At 54.9% G+C, this 22,232-nt stretch overlaps 1 protein-coding gene across 3 annotated transcripts in view; it reads left to right on the top strand.

Moving 5' to 3' along the window:
- PPP2R2B (protein phosphatase 2 regulatory subunit Bbeta) overlaps positions 1–22,232 on the top strand; it is a 74,741-nt gene that overhangs the window by 50,482 nt on the left and 2,027 nt on the right. For all 3 annotated transcript variants that reach the window (XM_021410167.1, XM_021410166.1, XM_021410168.1), the window contains 7 exons: positions 9,930–10,027; positions 11,111–11,276; positions 11,926–12,038; positions 16,343–16,520; positions 17,439–17,603; positions 20,939–21,108; positions 21,236–21,327. In XM_021410167.1, the coding sequence (XP_021265842.1) occupies positions 9,930–10,027; positions 11,111–11,276; positions 11,926–12,038; positions 16,343–16,520; positions 17,439–17,603; positions 20,939–21,108; positions 21,236–21,327 (982 nt within the window). The remainder of the gene's footprint in view (positions 1–9,929; positions 10,028–11,110; positions 11,277–11,925; positions 12,039–16,342; positions 16,521–17,438; positions 17,604–20,938; positions 21,109–21,235; positions 21,328–22,232) is intronic.

The following is a 22,232-nucleotide window of genomic DNA, read 5'->3' as shown; positions in this document are numbered from 1 at the left end:
GTGCAGTTTGTTTTTTGCTGTTATTTGCTAGCAAGAACGTGGGAGCAGCGCACAGCGCTGGGCCGCCCCGCGCTCCCCAGCAGTGCTGCTCAGGGCTCTGCCCGGTGTGTGCGGAGCTGGGAGAGCTGCTCCCTGTCCGTGCTGATGCTGGACGGCCTTGGCAGGGCCGGTGCCGGCGGGGGGGGGGGGGGGGGGGGGGGGGGGGGGGGGGGGGGGGGGGGGGGGGAGGCTGTGTCCTTACAGCAGGAGGTGCTGAGCGTCACTAGGTGCCGTAACGCAGTGCGCTGTGAACCGATACGAGCAGAAATGCCCAGTTCTGAAGATGAATTCATTTATAATCTCTGTCTTCAGCTGCTTCACAAATGACTTTTAAGCGATTCATTTCAGAGACTCAGAACATCATTTGATGAACTTAATGCGAAGATGAGAAAAGGAAAGTTTAATTAAAATACTGCATGGAAGCTGTCCTGAAGCGATCTCCTTCAGGGCAGACTGAAAATGGTGGCCCAGTGTCCAGCTTCTGTGGAAAGAAGCACTAAAGCAAAGTGGAGCCTGGGAGCTTTAACCCGAGCTGGGGGCTGCCCCGGGCTGGGGCTGTCGAGCTTCCCCGGCTGTGCCCGCTGCTCCCAGAGGGGCTGTGCCCCCAGAGACACTGCTGGGCCCTGGGGCAGCCTGGCCGGGGCTGCGGTGCTGCTGGAGCCCAGCAGAGAGAAACCCTTCCTTGGTGCCTCCAGCTGAGTACTGCTCCAGATGTTGGATTAAGCCATCTTCAGCTGATTAAATTCTAATCCAGGCAACAAATGCCGGCAACTGTTTGTGTGTGGCTTTAGTGTGTTTACTTTCTCCTAAGTACAGAAGTGGGATATTATGTGTGTTCTTTCCAGTACAGCGCTCTCTGGTCTGTGGCTTCTGCTCAGTGTTCCTCTGGGGCAGGGGGATGCCGGGGTGGCTCGGCTGCTCCGTGCTGGTGTTTGCCTCCCATCGGGCACGCTCTGTGCTGGGTTTCCCATTCCCCATGGGCCGGGACCCCTGTGCTGCCCCTGTGGCTGAGCGGGCCCTTGTTGTTCCTCACCTCCCTGTCACAGCCAGCGTCAGTGCCCTGCCAGAACCCCCAGCAGGAGGAAGTCTGTGTGAGCTGCTGCATGTTGTGCTCTCTGCGTTCACCCTAAACGCTTGTTCCTTGTGCATCAAACGAGAATAGTGATAGAAGAACAGAAAGTGACATCAATGCAAAATGTAACAAATTTCAGCCATAAGCTGAAAACAGCTGCTGACTATGAGAGGAAAGCTCGCAACTTCCAAATTTTACTCCCTTAGCTGACATTTGGGTACTTCTAATTGCAGTTTTTTAAAAAAAAATCAGTAGGTTTTACTGCTAAGTTGACAGATGGCTTCAGCAAGATGACCAGAAAGACAGAGCGCGAGGCGCGGGGCTCTTGGCAGAGCATCGCTCCCGCTGCCGGGCACCCGCCCTTCTGCTGCTGCAGCAGCTTGGGGGTGGTGTACGCGTACCGGGCTTTCCTAGTCCTGCAAGGCACTGTCTGGAGACTTCCTATGTAACGATGATCAGAACTGTGTGCTGTAGTCATCAGCACAGCGTTGTCTTTGCTAGAAAAGCAATCTTTGTATTCCCGCTGAGGGTAAAGATCTATTATCTACAAAGAGCCAGGTACTGGTAATATCCAGGAATTTGTGTTTTCTGCACCAGCTGTTTAGACTGGAGCAGTGTGATGTCCCTGGGAGCTGTGGGCTTTCAGGAGGTGTTTGGAAACCAGGCCGCCTCCTGCTGCCTGCTGTGAACCAGAGGTGGCTCAGGGCAGCCCAGGTGGCAACCGAGAGCCCCGCTGCCGCGGTGTCACCACGGAGGAGGAGCTGTCCGTGGGGCTTAGAGAGATGGTGCTTGGAATTCCTTGGGGCTTTTGAAGGTGTTTAAATGAGAAGGACGGAGGACTTGATCAACGCTAAGGTGCTTTCTGCGTCTGATTTATTTTAGGATCACTCTTTTGCAGACAGACATCGTTTTTTCTATTAATACTCTGAGGGGTTTTTGGCCAGCGTTCCCCTGTCTCCCAGCAAAGCGGTGGCACTGTGAGCTCTGCAGCTGGCCGAGCCATGGGGTGCAGCACAGGAGCCCGCGGGGCCGCATGTGCCGGGAAGCTGCGCGGGCTGAGGCGGGCAGCGAGGGCTCCCTGCGCGCTGCTGGCCCTGAGCCCCAGGAGCTGTGTGCTGTGAGCCGGGGCACCGCGGTGCTGAGTGCTTCCCTGAGATTGGCTCCTTCTGAGCTCTCATTTCAAGCAGTTACAGCGCATTAAACCTTGTGAGGACAGTGGGAGAGAAGTAAATTTGTATTCTTTCATGTAGGCACTCTGAAATAGGCACTGTGGTGGGGGAAGCTGCAGAGCTGTGCTGGAGGAGCTGCCAGATGGAAATGTCTTCAGTCTGGGTCGGCAGCACTAAATTATTCTGTGCTGTAGCAAGGGCAGAGAAATTTTGAATGTGACGGTATTTTTAGCATTTAAATCTAGGAGATTTATTCCATTTTGGGAAAGATTGGCAGCTGCTGCTAGCTTGGCAGCATTGCGCCGTGGTGTTGGGAAATGGTCCCCAGCTCGCTCCGCGCGGCACCCCCCAGTCATCCTGCACCAGGCTGTGCTGCGGGGCGGAGGCTGGGACTGGGGCTGTGCTCCCCAGGCTGCGGAGGTGCTGTGCTGCAGAGCCGCAGAGCGAGGGCTTGGGCGGGCGCTGTGCTTCACTTTGTTGGTGTGTAATAATGTTTCGGGGCATTGTGCTGATGATATGAGGTTCTTACTGGGCTTAATGCAGTGGAATTGATTTCTGTTTGCCAGACTATCATTCCCCTCAGTGGGGGAAAATCAATGCAGATCAATCACGTGTGATTTTGCATGCCATTAGATCCGTATTTAACCTCTGCTGTCCTGCTGCCTTCCATGCCCTCGCCACGTGGTACCGCAGGTTGCAGGAGGATGGATCGCCCAGCCCAGCCACAGTGACCCGCAGCCGAACTTTGCTGCATTCAGGTGGGATGGAGGAGCACATACATCCCTGTGTGCCCACCACGTGGCCTTGCCTGAGTGTTCCTTTTAAGTCCATCTTTTTTGTAGCCAAAAGACCTCAGTGCCCTTCTTGTTTGGTTTCTTCTTGGCACTTTTCACAGGCAGGGAAGAAAGCTGCAGAGGAATTGTAGTGGGGGATTCAGGTCCTGGGAAGAGCCCTTCTCTCTGCAGCTCTCGGGCTGTGCTGGAGGCAGGACGTGTCCCGCTCATCCCGCGCTGCTCTCAGCTGCCTGCAGCCCTGCTTTGTCTCATGGGAGCCTTTCCCAGTTCCATCGCTGGGAGAGGTGAATGGGATCTGTGCAGCCTCAAAGCCCGTGAACTGGCCAGGACTGTGCCACAATTTCCATTTGCAGAGTCCTTGTTACACGTGGGTCACAGAGGCTCTGTTCCCAGAAATGTTCATTTGTCAGCCGGTCGCACCGATGGAAGGAAGGCTCCGTTTGCCTGTATGTGCTTAGAGTGGGTGCTGTTTGTTTTGAGGGGGCTGTCCGGTGTCCAAGCCTGTGCACTGGTGTTTTTGCAACTCTCCTTCAGAACTCCAAATCTGTATTTAAAGCTCTGATGCGTGGCATGAACTCGTCACTGCTGACATTGGGTGAATTGCAGGTAATGGGAAAACCCCACAGTCTCCCTTCTTGTTGAGAGGCAGATGAAAAGGGTACCTGCAGGAATCTCTTTGAAGCAGTGAAGGCGGTGAGCCTCACAATTTCCTGAGTGAGATGAGACCCACGGGCTCCTATGGGGCTCAGGGTCAGGAGTCTTCCCTGGGAGCAGAGGCTGATATCTGCACTGCTTTACCCAGTGGAAACGCAGGGGCTGTGCCCACCTCAGAGCCCTTTCTAAGCTCGGGGGCTGCGCTGTGCCATGGAGCGGTCAGGTGCAGAGTGGATGCTCTGGCTCTGCCATCAGCATGTGGCCGTGTCCCGCACTTCCCTCCCTGCACCCTTCAGTTTTTCATCACCTCTCCGTGCTCTCTGCATCCCATAGTGGTGTCAGGTGAATGTGTTCCTGCAGGAGCAGGACCTGCAGCATCCCCGTCCCTTGTGTAGGTGTCTCTCTGCCCTCGCAGGGCTGTGGGACTGCCCTGGGGTGGGAGGAGATGTGCTGATGGTGAGTTACTGTCCCACACTTATCAGCATTAAACTGGATTTGACAACTCATAGCATGGGATTTGAACGATCTAAATCCTTCTTCATTTGGCAGCCTGGTTTGCTGTTATTTATGGTGTTTCCCAATGCGCTTTCATTCACAGACTTGGAGGCTTTGTGTGCGGTGCCATTAGCCAAGTGATTCTTACCAACAACAGAAAGCGAGGGGCTTCAGTGCCTTGCTGGGTCATGAGTCCCCTTCGAAGCTCCCCTTTGTCCCAGCACAGTAAGAGCACCTGTTTGTCACTCAGTTTTAGAAGGGGACGATCTGGGGCCATTTTATGTGAGGACATCTCAGTGATAGTTCGAGCGGTCTGTGAGGAGTGCTCCCAGTGCTGGCCTTTGGCAGCGCTCAGCGGGATGTGGGGTGGGCACGTCTGCCCCCCTACATGGGGTGGAGGACCCGGGGGTGCTGTTTGGCTGCCATGCACTGCCTGGGGCTGAGCAGTGGTGACAGCACCAGGACACGGGGACATGTGGGATCTGCAGCACCTGCGTGGGGCAGAGGAGCTGTATGAGGTGGGGAGCTGCAGGGAAACCATGCATGGTGACGTGGAGATGTCAGCTCCGGGTCTTGCTGGGTTGGAAACAACTAACTCTGCAGCTGTGTGCCTGACTCATCTGTGGATCTCAGACACAAGCTCCTCTATTCGCAGTCTTCCACTGTAGCCAGTTTATCATAATGATGCTTACAGTAATGCTCTTGCTGCCTCCAAAGTGTTTTCTCTGCAGTTCACGGAGAATGAAGGTTTACAGAAATATCTGTGTGCGTGCCGTGGAGATGGAGGGAAGTGGAGCGCAGGAGAGCTGTGTGGCTGCCTTGGCAGGGAGCAGAGGGAAAATACCATTGTGTGCTGACTCTGTTTGGAGCTGATGGGGACCGAGCAGTGGAGCTGCACTTCTCTGCCAGCACTGCCTGCCCCGCTGCAGCTGTGGGATCAGGCCATGGGTGTTGGGAGCGCATCTATGGGTACATTTGTAATGAGGTACTGCAGAGGTTTGGTCATCCGGTAAAGGTACTTTGGCAGGAGAGGGTGTTCCTGCCTTGCGGATTTCCTGGGCTTTGAATCTTGTCCTGGGTTGCTGTGCTGGGACAGCCATGCAGCACAGCTCCTTGCAGCCATGCAACTCATTGCATCCGTGCTGCTGTGCCAGTGGGCGTTGCATGCACGATGTGCAGAGCTGCCCCATTGCTCCTTAGGAGACACGGTTTTGCCCCTTGGAACAGAGAGACTTTGTGAGGAGGGGTTCAGAGTGAGGTGGGGGGTGTGGGCTGCCCCAGTGTGGGGCAGAGGTTATGGGGTGTCTGGGAGCACAGATGGGATGTGCGGGCCCTGCACACCTGGGGAGGGAAGGGCTGCAGCAGGTCTGGCTCTGAGCACCAAGGGCAGCCCCTGGTTTTGTCGTCCATGTTTAACAACTACTCGTTGTCCCTTTGCTGGGGAACGCGCCTTCCTCCCACAGTAGGAGAGGGGAAGGGGCACCTTGCCATTCAGCAGCATGTGTGCATACCAGGGCGTGTGTATTATAAATTTTCTATTTTTCTGATCAAACCGCATCACTACGGTGAAAATCAAATCCAGCCCTCGATATTTTTAGCATGAAAGCGTGAAGGAACATTAATGCTCACAGAAGGGAGAGCTGCGGGCTGGTGCTGCTCGGAGGGGAGGGTCTCCATGGAAACAGTTTTCTTTAAATTCTCCACATTCGGGGCACTGAGCATGTAGGAGGCAATGAAGGAAATGGAAACACAAAAAAAGAGAAGCATTTTTCCTTCTTAGCGTCACAAAACTACTACAGGAACCTTAGGAGAAATGAACTTAAATTATCGATCATTTCAATGCACGTATACAGAAATTCTGATAAATATTTGCTGGTCTGCTCTGAGCACGGGGGTGGGACCAGTGGGCAGCAGCCTGCAGCTGCCCTGCACCGGGGCCGCAACTTTGATGCGAGACATCGTCCAGGAGGATCCAGTGCTGCTCTGCTGCTGCACTGTCATCTCTTCTAAGCTCCCTCCTTCTCCCCATGGGAGATGCTTTCCCAGCTGATGCCGGCCTGCTGTTACCGCCTGAAGGTGTTGGGGCAGAGCCCAGGCCCGGCCCATGGGTGCCGGAGTGAGGTCCCGCTGCCGGGGGAGGTGCTGGGGACGAGCAGTATTTCAGCCATCCTTTGCCTACCTCCCGGCTGCTTCAGGTGGTTTGTGCAGGACGCAGTGTGCTGGGGCAGAAGCCGTTCGCATCCCTGGGTCACAGCGCCCAGGTGAGGAGGGAGGCTGCAGGTTGGGGTCGGGCAGCGCTGCGAGCAGCCGCGGTCTGGAGGATGTTGGGCTGCAGCAGGGAAAGTTATCGTAATGCACCGAGAAATGGAGTGACCTAAAAACAGAGCTGGTGATGGAAAAGGTTAAATCGCATGAAGCAAGGATGTTTTCAGCTGTGCAGTTTTAGAAGGAAGAATGCCTTCTGGTGTGAGGAGCAGCTCCGTGCTGCACAGCGTGATCTCTGCCGTTGCTGCAGTGCTGCAGCAGGGTCCGCTCAGCCCCTGTCCCTGTGCTCGGTGCCAGCTCTGCTGACATGGGCTTGGCCAAGGAGGCCGTGGTGACGTTCACCCACTCGGAGGTCACCTGCTGCCCGCACTGCGTTGTGCACTCTGCCGGAGCTGGGGCTTTTACTGCCCTGTACTCGAGGTGTGCTCCACGTGCGGGGCTGCTCCTTGCCCACAGCGCTGCGGGCGGTGCTGCGCTGCTCCGGGGCTCCGCTTGCTGCTGCCCTCCAGGTGGACGAGGCATTTAGCAGCAGTGTATGGTTGGAAAGCAGCCTTAGAATTACAAAACGTTGCCTAAACTGTGCTAGAAAGTAGCACTAGAGCTGCAGAATGCTTCCTAAACTGGTGTCCAATGCGCTGACAAATGGAAAATGTCAGCAATGAAAACCTGTGCTTGAATGAGGGCTTACGTGGCGCTGCTGAACCCAATCTGGTTCCAAACACAAAGTTTGTCCGTGTTTGGGCATGTTTTGTTTTAGCTGTGATAGTTATCTGCTGCGAGGGATGTAGAGTGATATCTTTGGGGTTGATTTTTCAGGGGTATAGATTTTTATTATATTTTTTGGACCCGGGGTCCTTTCTTTGGAAGTGAAGATCAGTTTCTGGTTCTACAGGAACTTCACGTTCTGCAGCAGGCCCAGCACGCGTGTGCAGCACAGTGAGGCGTGCCCTGTGCATCTGGCCCAGGCGGCGTGTGCTGAGCGAGGGGGTCGGATACAAGAGCACTGAGCTGGTGGATGTTTTGCTCACTGAAGTGTTGCTGATTTCCTTTCTGAGGCCCTGGCTGCAGCACGGTTATTTTGCAAAGCTTTCCTTCTTGCTGAGACCTCTGTGTCTCCTGACAGTTCTGGCCTTCAGCCCCGCAGATCCGAGGTTAGAGCACGGGGTGGGTGCTGGAGCGAAGCGCTTGCCCAGTGGCTGGTTATTAACAGCAGCATCAGCACCGCATCCCGCTGGGAGCAGCTGCGGGGCAGCCCAGGGTGAAAACACGAGGAGGGCTCTGGGTGCGCCCGGCCCCACGGTGACGCCCGCGGGCAGCGCTGGCAGCCTGTGCCCAGCTGGGGGCCCTGCAGCGGGTGTGGGGCACCTGAACCCAGCGGGGGCAGCAGTGTTGGGGCACGGGGGGGGCTGTGGGCTGTGCCACCTGCATGTGGGGTCTCACTCCCACCTTTTGCTTTTCTTTCCATAACCCCACGGGGAAAAAAACAGCCAGGAAAGCTTCCCATGCCCCATTTTCTCAGTTGCAAAATGGGACTGATGTTTAAGCAATAATTCAAATCCAGTCAAGCAGGAAATAACAGGTGCATGTGAAGGACCTCAGGATCCATTTGGTAGCTTGAAAAGAACCCCCAAAAGAGTGAGATTCCAAACAGGTGTTATCAGTGCTCAGCGATGCAGCCAGCACCGCTGCAGTTAGCCTGGCTCTGCACCAGGCTGCCCCTTCTGCTTCGCTTTTCAGCGCTTCTATTAATGTTAGTAACAGATGGTTAAAACCTTCCCGACAGATTCTGCTACCCACACGTGTGGGCTGATGCAGAAGGGCTCTGTGCAGAGGACAAAGTGCTTTGCCGTGAAGCGTTCCCACGCAGCGCCTCAGCCCCCGTCGCACTCCCGGTCCCATTTGTTTGCCACTGGTCCCTGGGGTTTGTGTCTGCAGTGCCATCTCCATCTGCAGGGAAATGGGCTCCTGAGGCTCTTCACAGCCACCAAACATTGTAAATGATTTAAAACAAACTTTGGAATGCATTTGCACTTTGTTACAAATATGCTTAATGCTGGAGAGGCGGGGTAATGTGGGGAAGAGGAGCGCATGTTAATGGCAGCAGCATGGAGTTCATTACTCACCTGCCTGCTGCCATCTGGATTCTCACAGCTTGGCAGATGTGGGGGCTCCGTGCACATCACCAGGCTGAATGGATGCAGGAAGTGAGTGAGCACCCAAAGTTTGCACTCACTCCGGTGAGTTTATGAAGGCCCCAGTGACCCCAGTTACCCTGGAGCTGCAGCAGACAGCTGAGGGCTGTGGTTACAGCTGGAGCCGATGCGCAGAGGGGATCCATCATCTGGGGAGCAACAGAGGTGGGGCTGAGCCATCACTGCTCGCTGGTTCCATTTAGGCCAGCACAGACATTGAAAGGACTTCAGGGCATAAAGCCAGGAGGAACTTTGCTTCCTGCTTGGCAGAAATAGTGACCGTGTGTCACTAATGGCGATGACAGGGTCTGCTCCGGAGTGAGCTGCGCGCTCCTGATGAGGCTGTGGGCAATCTGCTGTAGTGACCTTCCAGCACGTGTTCCAGAGGGATGCAAATGGCAAGGGGGAGAAGGGGAGATCCAGACTGTGCGTTTCAGGTATTCCTTCCACTGCCCCATGACGCGGCCAGTGAGCAGGACAGGCTGTTCTGGTGCTCACAGTGCTGCGGGGGGTGCAGAAGCTGCGCGTGGTGCGGGCGGTACCGGTGGCCTGGGCACACTGCCACCAGCACCTGGGGTCTGTGGGCTTCTGCAGGCACACGAACTGCAGTTGTGTCTGCACAACCCCATGGGAATGGGAAATGAGAGGGAGCAGAGACGCGGATTCTGCCAGCCCTTGCTGCAGGAATGGGCTGGTGTTGCAATAACTAAGTGCCTTTCATTGCAAAATCAATCTTACGCCGAGCACTGGGGCTCTGAGACTGCATCCATCCTTCCCTGTCCCCCGCTCTGTTTGCTGCGTGCTGCGCGCGGAGGCAGCTGGTGGCACCAGTCGGGCAGTAATTGTCATGGAATTAACCTCTGACATTCTTTTAAAAATAGCCCCAATAAATCCAATCATTAGCAGCTCTCCTGCTTTGCCTCAAGGGTAAGCGCCGCAGATTAAAGTCTTTACATGCTGCAGATCTGCGAGCGCTTCCCCGCCCGTCCCCGTGATGGTGGCAGCGTCCCTGCGCCCCACAGCCCGCAGCAGGCCGGGCACCACGAGGCCGGGAGCTCCCAGCAGCGGTGCTCCAAAATGCTGCAGCTGTCATTATATACAATAGAAGCGCTGAGATGTATGGAAATGTCACAGGGGAGAGAAAGCGCTGACAGTATGCGCTGCCTGAGCTGCGTGGGAATGGTGCATTTAGATGCCTGTGAAAGCCACTCTGCAGTTACTTAAATTGTCTTTGTCTTCTTCCTTTCAGCTGACATTATCTCTACGGTAGAATTCAACCACACGGGAGAATTGCTGGCAACAGGGGACAAGGGGGGTCGGGTTGTCATATTTCAGCGTGAGCAGGAGGTAAGTACAGAATGCCGTTTTATCCTTTTAAAGCAGTGTCCTGTTGTTTCCTAATCTGTGCCTGTCACTCTTAACCTCAGCTCTCTCCTAGCAGACTGAGAATTGGAAAGTGACAATTAGCAGCGGCAAGACCAGGTGTCACATTGCAAAATGCCCTAAAATGTGGCATTGCATTCCCGCACACCTCCAGCCACTCTGCAGCTCCCTGCAGCCCAGCGCAGGCACAGCTCGCTGCCATCAGCCCCTTGGCCGTGCTGTGCCACCCCCACAGCCCCCCCAGGTGTCTGCGCGTGCTGTGGGCCAGGCCTGGGGCACTGTGCCCTGGGCTCGGAGCTGGAGGGCCTGGCCGGGAGCAGAGCTCCTCGGGGGATTCCTGAGGGCGGAGGCACTGCATGAGGCCCAGCCACCAGCAGTGCCGTGGGGCACTGATGGGTTACGTTTCTCCCAAAGTTAAAACCTGCACAGTATTTCTGTGTTTGCTGGGGGAAGCTGATCTGTACGAGGTTACACGCTGACACTTCGTTGGCCTTTCTGTTCGTATTCCATTTTGTATTGCTCTTTTTTTTGTTATTCTCCCACTTTTCTTGAACTTCCAACTCCCTGACGCCACCTGGGATGCGTTCCGTCCGCCTCCGGTTTGACACAGCCCTCTGCTCCAGGGGACCAGCATCAGTGCGTGCGGGGAGCGACCTGCAGCGCAGAGCACATTGAATTCCCCCGGCCCCACTCAGAGCCCAGTGCTGTACAGCTCTGTGGGATTTGGAGACACGCAGCCCCTGGCAGGCGGGCACTGTGCCTCGCTGGGCGCTGTTGGTTCCCAGATGTTGTCTGCTTTCCCAGCAGCACGGTTCCTCCTCTCTCTGTGCCCACTGGACGGGCTCTCCCTGTGCCGTGCGGTGCTGCTCCCGGCGCTGTCTGTGCCACAGGGCTCTGTGCTGCAGGCTCAGCGTGGGGCTCAGTGCAGGGCTCAGCTCCCAGCTGTGGGGCTGCACTGGGTCAGGTGTGCAGCGAACCTGAGGGCAAAGGAATCAGTGGGAAATGTTCTCTCTGTGTCTTACGTTCCTCTCTGTCCCCGTCCTGCAGAGCAAGAACCAGCCCCATCGCAGGGGTGAGTACAATGTGTACAGCACTTTCCAGAGCCACGAGCCGGAGTTCGATTACCTGAAGAGTTTGGAGATCGAGGAGAAGATCAATAAGATCCGATGGCTCCCGCAGCAGAACGCCGCCTACTTCCTGCTGTCCACCAACGGTACGTGCGGCCCCGGCAGGAGCGGCTCCTCTGTGCATTTTGCTCTGCTGACAGCTCTTGTTGGTTTGTTTTGAGTCCTCAGAGCCCTATGGGTGAGGTTTTTGTTGCTGTTGTTTTATTTTTTTAGACCCACCGCTGCTGTGTTTCCACGTGCAGCTGCACTCAGCTCAGCAGTTCCGAGTTATGCTCAGATAAATATCAGGAGGATCCAGGAATATTACTTGGGATGAATGGGGCCTTAAGATGGATGTGACTTAATTACTTCAGGGGACAAGGAGGGTTCTCATTATCTCCCGTAACCAACTTACTTTGTGTTACAGAATTGACTCTATTGATCATTGTAATAAAATTCAAGGATTTACTAAACTCATCTGGGGGAGAATCATTGAAATGCAATGAAGATTAATTATAGAGCATGGTGTTCTGTTAATTGAGTTTTTAAATAGTTTTTTGATTAACGGGGATATTATCTCTGTGTTTAGGACAGCGTTTCGTATTGTAGCGAGTTATCAGAACGATCCTTTGTAAGGGATTCCCACGTTGCGCTGTTTCTTTCCATTCTCACTCTTAAACCAGCGCAGCACAGAGACCCCCCCTGAAGGAAAGTGGGTTCGTAACAGCGGCCGGGCATGACTCTGTTCTCTCGCAGATAAAACCGTGAAGCTATGGAAGGTCAGTGAGCGCGACAAGAGGCCGGAGGGGTACAACCTGAAGGATGAGGACGGCCGCCTCCGAGACCCCTCCATGATCACCTCGCTGCGGGTGAGCGGGCGGCGCGGTGCCTTCCTGCTGGGGGCCGGGACGGGGGCAGCGGTGGGTGCTGGCGGGGGCTGTGTTCCAGGGCTGGTGCCGGTTGCTGCTGGGGGACACAGGGATGCTGCTCGATAGGGGTACAGGCGCACAGTGAGCGCAGCGGTCTCACAGCAGTGCCCAGTGCCGCGGTGCCGCCGTCCTGCTGGGACGGAGCTGCAGAGCTGCCTCCTTGGCGCTATCGGCAGCACAGCCGCAGCTTCTGCAGCAGCAGTTCCCTCTCTGTGAGCATTCCTGCCCACCTAGGCGGATTACAACTGGCCTCACAAGTCAAATGTAAGCACCTAAGGCTACGTGTGCCATTTACTGAGAGGGAGGTGCGTGCACAGACCCTTGAAAGCAGTCACCCTGTGCCTGGCAGTGATAGCAGAAGGTGCAGCTGAACCCACTCCTCCTCTGGGGGGCACTGGGGCAGTTTCTGAACTTCATCTGTGCGTAGAGACCCAACCCTGGGCAGCGTGGGGCCACGCTCCTGTGCCTGAATTCAGAGCAGAGACTGAAGGTCTCCCTTCACCTGCAGGCCTGGAAACTCCAGGTACGCAGTAATTGCGTGGTGGCATTAATCAGCCAGAGCAGCTTGTGATTTGTTAACCTGCTGTCAGAATTTGCATTTAAGTATTCGAGTTTTGTATTTATGAATATAACATTGTTGGTATCATTGCCCTTGGCTCCCTTCCTAGCTTCCAGCTTCACTGCTGATGGAGCCTTTGAGAACCTCAGGCCGGGTTAGATCTCATCTCTGCACTGGGTGCCCCGGGGCTGGCGGGCGTTTCCCTCACTGAGCAAGAGGCATTTCATTCCGTGTGTATCTGCATCTGCTGCCACATCTCAGGCAGCATTTCCAGCCCAGTGCAGCCCAGGGGAGGGGCCTTCCTGGGCTCCGGATGCTGGTGCCGTGGGAGCTGTGGTTACCAGCTCTGAGGGGGGTGGAGGTGGATTTTTAAAGGATGGCGATGTTAAGGGGTATAACTGTGGTTAAGTGACGAGCTCAGGGTAAGAGAGATGCCAATTTTACTTTCCGACACACGCTGCTTTAGAAGTACCATCAGTGTCACGTCTGCCAGGTTTCCTTCCCGGGCCGTGCTGCTGTGCCCGCACAGTTGGGTGTTGGCGCTGGCTGGCGGTGCTCGGCTGCATCCTGGTGCTGGGATTGGCAGCTGCTGGGCTGCAGCGGGGTCAGGACACCTTGGGTGTTTGTTGCAGACACTCAGCCCAAAGTTGCAGCCCAGATTGCAGCGTGGTGCTTGTTGACTGCACGTTTGCCTCTTCGGTATCCTTTAATGCTCCCTATGGTTTCCTGACTGCTATGGCAAGCAGCCCCATGGGAACATGCTCTTGCTCTGCAGCAGTAGGAAGAGGTGAAGCACGATGTGAATGCTCAGTGTTATGGGTATTGGTATCCATGTGCACAGCACCTTCTGTCCCTAAAGATGCAAATGAGAGCAGCCTTCAGCCTGCTCCAGTTCATGCTGATGGTTTTCCTCAGGCAGGTATTTACATAGCGTTCACAATTTTACTGCTGCTTGGTGTATCCTGAGCACTTAATGCTCCTCTGATGCTCACGTTTTGGTGCATACATCTGCAGTTCTGTGTTCAACTACAGCCAAGAAAAAGGATTTAAAACCACCTTGCTGCAATCATCTCTTCCTGCTCATTGTAATGGGTTAGGTTTACTCAGTGAGCATTGTTCTCTGAGGAATTTCTAACCCACATAATGCAGGACTATTTCCTTCTGTTCAGACGATGAAGGCCTTTGCTGTTCTTGGAAGAGCTTTGCACATCAGGGTGGGCCCCAGTCCGGCAGCTGCACAGGAGCCTCTGCACCTTGTCATGGGGCTCTCTGGTGCCTCTCTGTACCTGCACCAGGGGATGTTTGGAGGAATCATTGACACAAATAACAGCCAGGGCTGGAATCTTTTAAAATAAGGAATGTGTTGTCTTAGATCCCCGCACAGCACAAGGCAGAGCCAGGAGGAGTGTGGCTATTGCTGTTGTCACAATGCTGTTTCTGATTAAGAGCTGCTATTTCACTCAATTCCAACAACATCCATCATAAATTGTGTTTTATAACTCCCATTTTGCCAAAACATCCATATTTTTTGGCTTCTGGGTACAGCGTCATGGAGAGTTTGTTCTTTACTTCTCCTGTATCAAACGTATCTGCGTTCATGCGCACCCCGTGGCCTCGGGAGGGCCCTTTGTTTTCTGAATTCTTATTCCAGAATTCAGGTGCAGGTGATGAAAGTCATTCTGAAATGTAAGAACTGAGCTGGGACAGATTCTCAGTTACAAACTGAGAAAGAATTCTGCCCTGCTATAAAGAACAGGAAAGGCAGAGCGGGGGTGGCTGGGGCTGGGGATGGCGCTGGCAGTTGTTGCTCCAAGGCCTCCTGCCCTAACCCCTCTGGGGAGCTCTGACTGCACTGCAGGGCTGGATTTGCCCTCACTGCCGCAGGTGCAGCTCCTGAGCCCCCTTCCCCAGGCCAGGCCCCGCGGGGCACTTTGGGCTCCCATGGGCAGGGCTCTCCTCTGCCTGAAGCTCTGCTGGTGCTGCATGCAGAGTGCTCGTACCAGGTGGTGGAGAGCAGAGCTGCACGATGCTCAGTGGGACTGGGAGCCTTGGGGAAACGACTGAACCAGGAGCTCCATCAGTGCATGGCTATGGGCCAGACAGCTGAGTTGTCTTAACGGGAAGGGATCTTCTCAGATGGCACGAGGAAAGCCCAGTAAGACCAAGTCCTGAGGAAAGTGAAGCTGTTGCTGTGCCATGAGCGTGGTAAGGAGGGGTGGGGTGGGACGGACATGTGGGCGATGGGAGCACTCTTCATGCAGGGGGTGCCTGGTAAAAGGCAAAAAGAAAAATGAAGATGTAATTTTAAAAAAATGAATAATGAGTGGCATTGCCCCCTTCCAGAGAACAGGAAGTAATTTAATTTATTAGTGGTTTATTTTATTTGACAGCCTTTCTACTTACTTGATGTGGTTTGTTACACCAAATTACCCTTTAATAATGCGTGTATATAATACCAGGCACTACCCTGCAGGTCAGCTCAGTAACTCAAGGGCTGCACCCAGGAGTTCTCTCTGTTGGTGAAGGAGTCAGCAGAGAGCAGCCCCAGGCCCCGCACCCGCACCGCTCCCTTCTGCTGGAGCCAATGTAAGTAGTGCTGAGAGCCAGGCTGGGACCACGCAGGTGTTGGATCCTTTGAAGCTGCAGATCACCCCATGCCCTGTTTGGACATGGGCTGCACTGTCACTGCAGTGCTACCCAGGCCTGGGCACAGCCATGGGTCTCACCGGGATGTGGTCAGGCTGCACAGCAGTGCTGAGCGAAGCCGTACTCTGGAGCCTTTGATGTATTTATTTTTGCATCCAGAGTGGCCTAGTGTAACATCTGAGCCCTTACCCTTTGCAAAACCATCATGTTTCTGACGGTCTGAGTGACAGCCCACGTTCTGCAATGTCTGAGCACGATGCGAGCCTCTGTCCCCAGATGGCTGAGCAGAGTCCTTCAGCAGCAAACGATGCATCATTGAGTGTGTCAGGCTGAATTAGGAAGCAGGCGCATCACATTAAGCTCAGGCTCCAGGCTGGCAGTTCCTATGTTCCTGTGTCACTTGATCTGGCTGTCATGCTCCCATCCCCACCTCTGCAGCCATGGGAAAGCTCTTTGGGCAGCACACAGAAAACATTCGCTGTGATGGAGTGGCTCGAGGGCACAGCTCCTGGCCGGGGGGAGTGTGGGCTGACACCTTCCTGGTGCACGCAGCCGCCTGAAGAGCTATGTCTGAAGTTATTATGTGCACTGCTCCTTGCATATGCTGCTTTTATGCCTCTCTCCATCCCCTGATGTTTACATGAGTTATGCTTATTAATCCAAAGGCAAACTCTTATGACACCGCTTCCTATTCCCTCCATCTGTCCCTGCCCCGTGTTTCCCCTTCCCCTTCTCTTCCCCTCCCTTGCTTCCATCATTCACTGTGGGGCACCTCCAGAACATCTGAAAGAAAAACCAGTGCCGATTCGGCTCTTAACACAGCACTTCTTGTTAGGAACAGGGCAGCAATTTCACTTTCTACTTCACTTTGACAAAATGGAAGAGGTTTTGTTGTTGTTTGGCCAGAGAAGGAACTGTTGCTGCAGAAGAGCTCCGGGCTCGCGTTGCTGGCTCTCGGTGTCACTTCTCAGCACTGTCCGGAAGCAGGCGGTGCTGCCCTGCTGCCCGTGCCCGCTGCTCACGCGCTGATCCCCTGCAGGTGCCTGTGCTGCGGCCCATGGACCTGATGGTGGAGGCCACTCCCCGCAGGGTGTTTGCCAACGCGCACACGTACCACATCAACTCCATATCCGTCAACAGCGACTACGAGACCTACATGTCGGCCGACGACCTGCGGATAAACCTCTGGAACTTCGAGATCACCAATCAGAGCTTCAGTATCCTTTGGTGCGCGCTCCCCGGTGGTGTCCCTGGGCCCCTCTGCTGCTGGGAGCTGTATTAATAGAGAGCCACGGGGCAGGGCTGGGCTCACAAGAACTTGCTCCCTTCTGACCCAGAAAAGGGAGAGCCAAGGTAAAGGTTCAACCCATTGTGATTTTCTTTACCAGAGAGTGTTAAAAACTGGTCCTGCTCATTACTGGTTCATTGCTGCTGGTTACCCCAGGCCCTGCCAGGAGGTCTGTGTGGGTGAGATGGAAGTGCAGGGGCAGAGCACGCCAAAGCGCTGCCCCAGGGCTCAGTGCGCTGCAGAACCCATGGTGCCCTCGGGCACGGTTTCAGCTGTCCTCGTCCCCAGAGCGGTCACTGGTGCTCGTCCCTGTCTGCGTGGGCTGAGCCACGGCAGTGCGCTGGCAGTGCTGGGCACCGAGCCCTCCCCGCACTGTGGGACCCCCACTGCCACCAGTTGGAGTTCTGCTGCGGGGCCTGAGTCGGGGCGGAGGGATGGGGGTGATGGAGAAGACAGATGCCCTGGGGGAGACAAGGAGAGGAAATCTTAATGGCGCGGCAGGGTGACAGGCTGCCAGTCACAGGCACACAAATGAGATCGTGCCTGTCACCCTCCGAACAGCTGCATCAGAAATAATAACGGCGGGACACTAATCACTGGTGATATTTATATCGTGTTTTCTACCGAGAAGCCCCCGGGGCACGTGGCAGGGCTGGGCAGCGGGACAGGAGTTCAGCAGCCACAGGTGTGTGGGTGCTGGGGGCTCAGAGCGCCCATGTCTGAGCAGTGCTGCCATGTTCGGTTATTTTGGAGAATGAGGGGAGGATTTGGGCAAAACTTCAGGGGTTTGATGGCCCAAGGCACCAATTCCACGCGGAGAGCGGCGGGCTCCTTCACTCGCCCCCAGATATCGTGGACATCAAGCCGGCCAACATGGAGGAGCTGACGGAAGTGATCACCGCTGCCGAGTTCCACCCGCACCACTGCAACACCTTCGTGTACAGCAGCAGCAAAGGCACCATCCGGCTGTGCGACATGCGCGCCTCCGCCCTGTGCGACCGCCACGCCAAGTGTGAGTGCGGGGGGAGCGGCAGCGTGGGGGCGGGAGCGGCTGCTGCTGGGCGTTGGGCTGCGGTTACCGCCCGGTACCCGCCTGTGAGCCGCAGCAGAGGAGGGGCGGAGGAAAGCTTGCTCTGACATCTGGAGATCTGAAAGTATCAGTTATCCCGAATCCTGAGCAGAACACGTCTCTCTGGTCTTGCACTTCATGAGCATCTCGCAGTCCTACAGTGACAGCTCCCAGCCGAGGCTCGGAGTGCAATGACGGAGCGAAGGAAATCCCTTCCCCTGCTGCTTTGGTGGCAGCAGCCCCCACGCGGCCACTCCCTTTGTCCGGTGCGGCCGTGTCCTTCAGCCCGCAGCGAGCGCTGACCGGCACTGAACGTGAGTTCGGTTTGACCTCTCCCTTGACTTCTTGTTGATTTCCCTCCTCACCTCAGAAGCAACAGCCTGAGTCAATTGCAGCTCAGCAAATAAGTTGAAATTGAGACAGTTCATCACAGTTCAAAATGAAAAGCAACGTGGGCTTTGGAGGCAAATTCTCCAGCAGGGTATTTAATAACTGTCAGTATTTAATAAAAATGCAGAAGATAGCGCTGCACATCCCTGTCGCATTTATTTACAGACGCACGTTGCAGCTTAGGGGCAGTTTTTCCTTATGTGCTCTTCTGATTAAATTCTGTCATCCTGTTTTACCCGAGGTTGCTGGCAGTGGCACTGTGACCTCCAGCCCTGCAGCTGGAAGGGAGAACGGCCCCTTCCCCGTGGCAGCGCGGGGATTTGCAGGGTATGACAGTGCTCAGAAGGTCTGGCAAGGGGACAACTCTGTGAGCACAGAGAAATCTCAAAAGTCGTCCAAAGCACCATAGGAAACCAAAGGGAGCATGGGACTCCTGGTGCAGGAGGTCATCCCATAATGAAAAGCCTGTGAAAAAGGGAGGAAAAGCCCTGTTGGCTGTGATGCATAGGATGGGGCCCTGTGTTGGGGGTTGTAGCAGAAATGCTAAGTTATGGCTTGAAGCAGTGATGGAGCACCTGGGGGGAAGGCAGGGCCAGCCCAGGGGAGCTCAGGTGCAAGCAATGTGTGACAGGAAGGGCTGGAGCCAGGATCCACCCCTTCCCAGCCCTCATTTAAGGGTTGACAGTGGAGATGGGGGGATCTATCTGGAGATCCCTGCCTACCTGAGGCCTTCTAAGGGTAAGCAGCTTTTTTCCTTTGTTTCTGGGTCTCTGTCTGCTGCATTTGGGCTTGTATTCGCTTGCTGCAGCCAAAGACTTTGCCACATGGCTATTATTGTGCTTTCCATCATGGTATATCGTTACAGGGGTCAGCACTGGGTACAGGCACATCTCACTGCACAGCTGCTGTCATCTTCCTGTTGGCAGCATGTTGTCATTGTTTTTTTCACCTGAGCCTTTTATACAAGAAAAAGTGCACATAAATAGAGTGCAGGGATCTGATCTCACATTAGGAGCTCCCTGCTCCAGGCATGTGAAGCTCATCCTGCCCAGGGCTGAGGATCCTGCAGCACAGAGCTCTCATTGCCCGCTGTCAGCTGGGGCAGCACACAGCTGGTGCAGAGCTGGGCGGTGGCAGTGCCTCCAGAAACAAATCACCTCCTTCCTAGGCCCCGAGCAGCAGCTAACGATGTCCTGCTGCACGCAGTAATAAGCCTGGCAGGACCTCGAGCTAAAAATTAATAAGCTGATTGTGCAGAATCTCTGGAGGATGGCAAACCTCGTCTGCCACCCTGGGCTCATTTAGCAAATGAGGAAACAAACCTCTTTGCTTCTGCAGCACTCCCCTATCTCCATTTTAAGTCAGAACTTTGTGGCCAGCAGCATGAAGGGAGTCTGAGCCTGGAGAGATGGCTGCGGGCAGTGCAGCCCCGTGGGGCCATCGTCGCAGTGGGAGCGGGGCTGTGGGTGCTGCGCCCTGGGCTTCGCTGTGCTTTTGATTTCCTGGTCTGTATGGCTAATTGTCCTGATCAGAGCTTAAATGAAGGAGAGAGAAAGAAAAGACAGGGCTTGAATTGCTGTTACAGAAATGGACGAGTGGTTACGTTCATTGACAAACAGAAAGGAGCTGTGTGCTCTGAGCTGCCAGCAGAGTGCTCTGGCACAGGGCTGTGCGCACGGCCGGGCAGGAGCCACTCCCTGGCTGCAGGCACTGCAGGCACGCTGTACTGCTTGGCCCGGGCAGAGCACACAGGGCGCTGCGTGTCAGGATCTGTCCCCATCCCTCTTCTTGCTGCTGCCCTTCTCTTGCTGCTCATTTTCTCAGCGCTGCCATCACCTCTTGGGCTCGTTCCTTGAGGCATCTCTTGTTTGCCAATCTGCGGTTCAATGTTTTCTACTTCTACAGTATCAGCAATGAGTTCCTCTTGCTCATGCACTGTAAATGTAACACCCTCAGCCCTGAGAAAAGGCTTTATTTGTATATCGAGCCTTTTCTCTGCCGTGTTGGAGAATAGAGGTGACTAGCACAGGGCTTGGCCAAGGGTGATGGCACTGAGTGGTCCAACCCAGCCCTAGCTCTTGGAGCAGCTCTCTTCTGCCTTTGTTTTCTGGGTACAGGGATTCTGGATGCCAGGCAATGCTCATAAGGTTTGTGGCTGTGTCAGTGTTGGAACAAAAGCCGGCTTGGCGTGACTGGAAATGGGTTTCTTTCCAGTAAAGAGTGAAGCAGAAGGAGCCTCTCCTTGTTCCCCGGCAGTATTCTGTAGTGCTGAGCTGGTGAGGGGTCTGTGGGGATGGAAGTAGGAGGTCTGACAGGCATTTTCCAAATGCACTGCCTCTTCATTGGTGCAGATCTGTTGTTTTCTTTAAAGCCCAGCTGATGTTACCATGAAATTGAATTTGTAAATGCATTTAATTTGGACCTTCATCAATGTTCTTCAGACTGTACAGACTGTGATTTATTCAAAGACATCGGATTGAATATGTTGCAGTAGCTATGAAATATTTACATTGACTTTCTGTTATGCTACACATGGATTTATAGAGAGAAAAGGCACATGAGGCTCTAAATCTTTTGGTCTTCTCTTGTGTTGTTGATAGATTGCTCTCTGATGACCCTTCCTGCTTATTGCACTCATAAAAACAAAGGAGCTTCAGTTGCACTGAGTCCATAACGTATGGGTGCTTACTTCATGCCATGCCCAGCAGTGGGATTGCTCACAGTGGGCGCCTGGGGCTGGTGGCTGAGCACTGCGGGGTCAGGGTCTCCTGTGTCACCACTGTGTCCCTGCCCCATGGGTGCTGCAGCCTTGGGCCCCCTCGATGTGGGACACGGCAGTGGGTCCTGCGGGGTTGCTGATGCCAGGCCTGTCCCTTCCTCTCCTGCAGTTTTTGAGGAGCCTGAGGACCCCAGTAACCGCTCGTTCTTTTCTGAGATCATCTCCTCCATCTCCGATGTCAAATTCAGCCACAGCGGGAGGTACATCATGACCCGGGACTACCTCACTGTCAAAGTGTGGGACTTGAACATGGAGAACCGGCCCATCGAGACTTACCAGGTGAGCGTGGGGGCAGAGCCGGGCTGGCAGCAGGGCAGGGTGGGACGGGAGGATGGGAGTGGGTGTGGGGCTGCAAGGGGCCTGGCGAGAGTGTCCCCTGCCTCACACCATCTGTCCCTGCTGCCAGGTGCATGACTACCTGCGGAGCAAGCTGTGCTCGCTGTATGAGAACGACTGCATCTTCGACAAGTTCGAGTGTGTGTGGAATGGCTCTGACAGGTGAGGGGGCCGCTGCGGGGCCTGGGCTGGGCACTGTGCACGTGGGGCCCGGGCCCGGCCTGTGCCTGGGGGTGGCAGTGGGTGCCTGGCTCCCAGGGATGGTGGCTCTGTGCTTATGGCAGCCTGGCTGCGGCTGCAGGGGTGGCGGGGCCATTGGCCTCACAGGAGCACCACGATGTTTTCCTGAAACATCAGTGCAAAGAGCGAGACACAGCTGGGCCTGAAGCCTGGATTCTGAGTCTGATCTAAACAATGTTACAGCTCTGTGTGTTCTGTTGAAGTCAGGGAGGAGTTTCTCTAAAATGGTGTGAAAATCATTCGGTTTGGGTCAGCCAAATCTTTGCCATAAAGAGCAATATCTGTGTAATTATCCTGGAAGAAATCCTCTTCTGCATGAGCACTCCCTCAGCTGAGGAGACAGAGGGCTGGAGCAGCTCCCCTATGGAGACAGGCTGAGGGAGCTGGGCTTGTTCAACCTGCAGCAGAGAACACTGCGGGGAGGCCTCATTACAGCCTTCCAGTGTTTAAAAGGGGATTATGAAAAGGAGGAGTATCAACTTTTTTGCAAGAGTAGACTGTGATAGGAGAAGGGGTAATGGTTTTAAGCTCAAGGAGGAAGGGCTTAGATGGGATGTCAGGGGGAAGTTCTTTACAGAGGGAGTGGTGAGGTGCTGGCACAGGCTGCCCAGAGAGGCTGTGGATGCCCCGTCCCTGGCGGTGTTCAGGACCAGGTTGGAAGGGGCCCTGGGCAGCCTGGTCTAGCACGAGATCTGGAGGTTGGTGGCCCTGCAGTGGCAGGGGGGTTGGAAGTTGATGATCCTTGGGGTCCCAAGTCATTCCATGATTCTGTGAGATGTCTGAGTGTGCGCCCGGCTTTCTGGTGCTGCGTGGGTGCCAGGCTGAGT

Source organism: Numida meleagris, chromosome 12 (genome assembly GCF_002078875.1).
Source record: "Numida meleagris isolate 19003 breed g44 Domestic line chromosome 12, NumMel1.0, whole genome shotgun sequence".
Lineage (NCBI taxonomy): Eukaryota > Metazoa > Chordata > Aves > Galliformes > Numididae > Numida > Numida meleagris.
The sequence above is the reverse complement of the archived record's forward strand: the minus strand, read 5'-3'. Positions and strand labels throughout refer to the sequence as shown.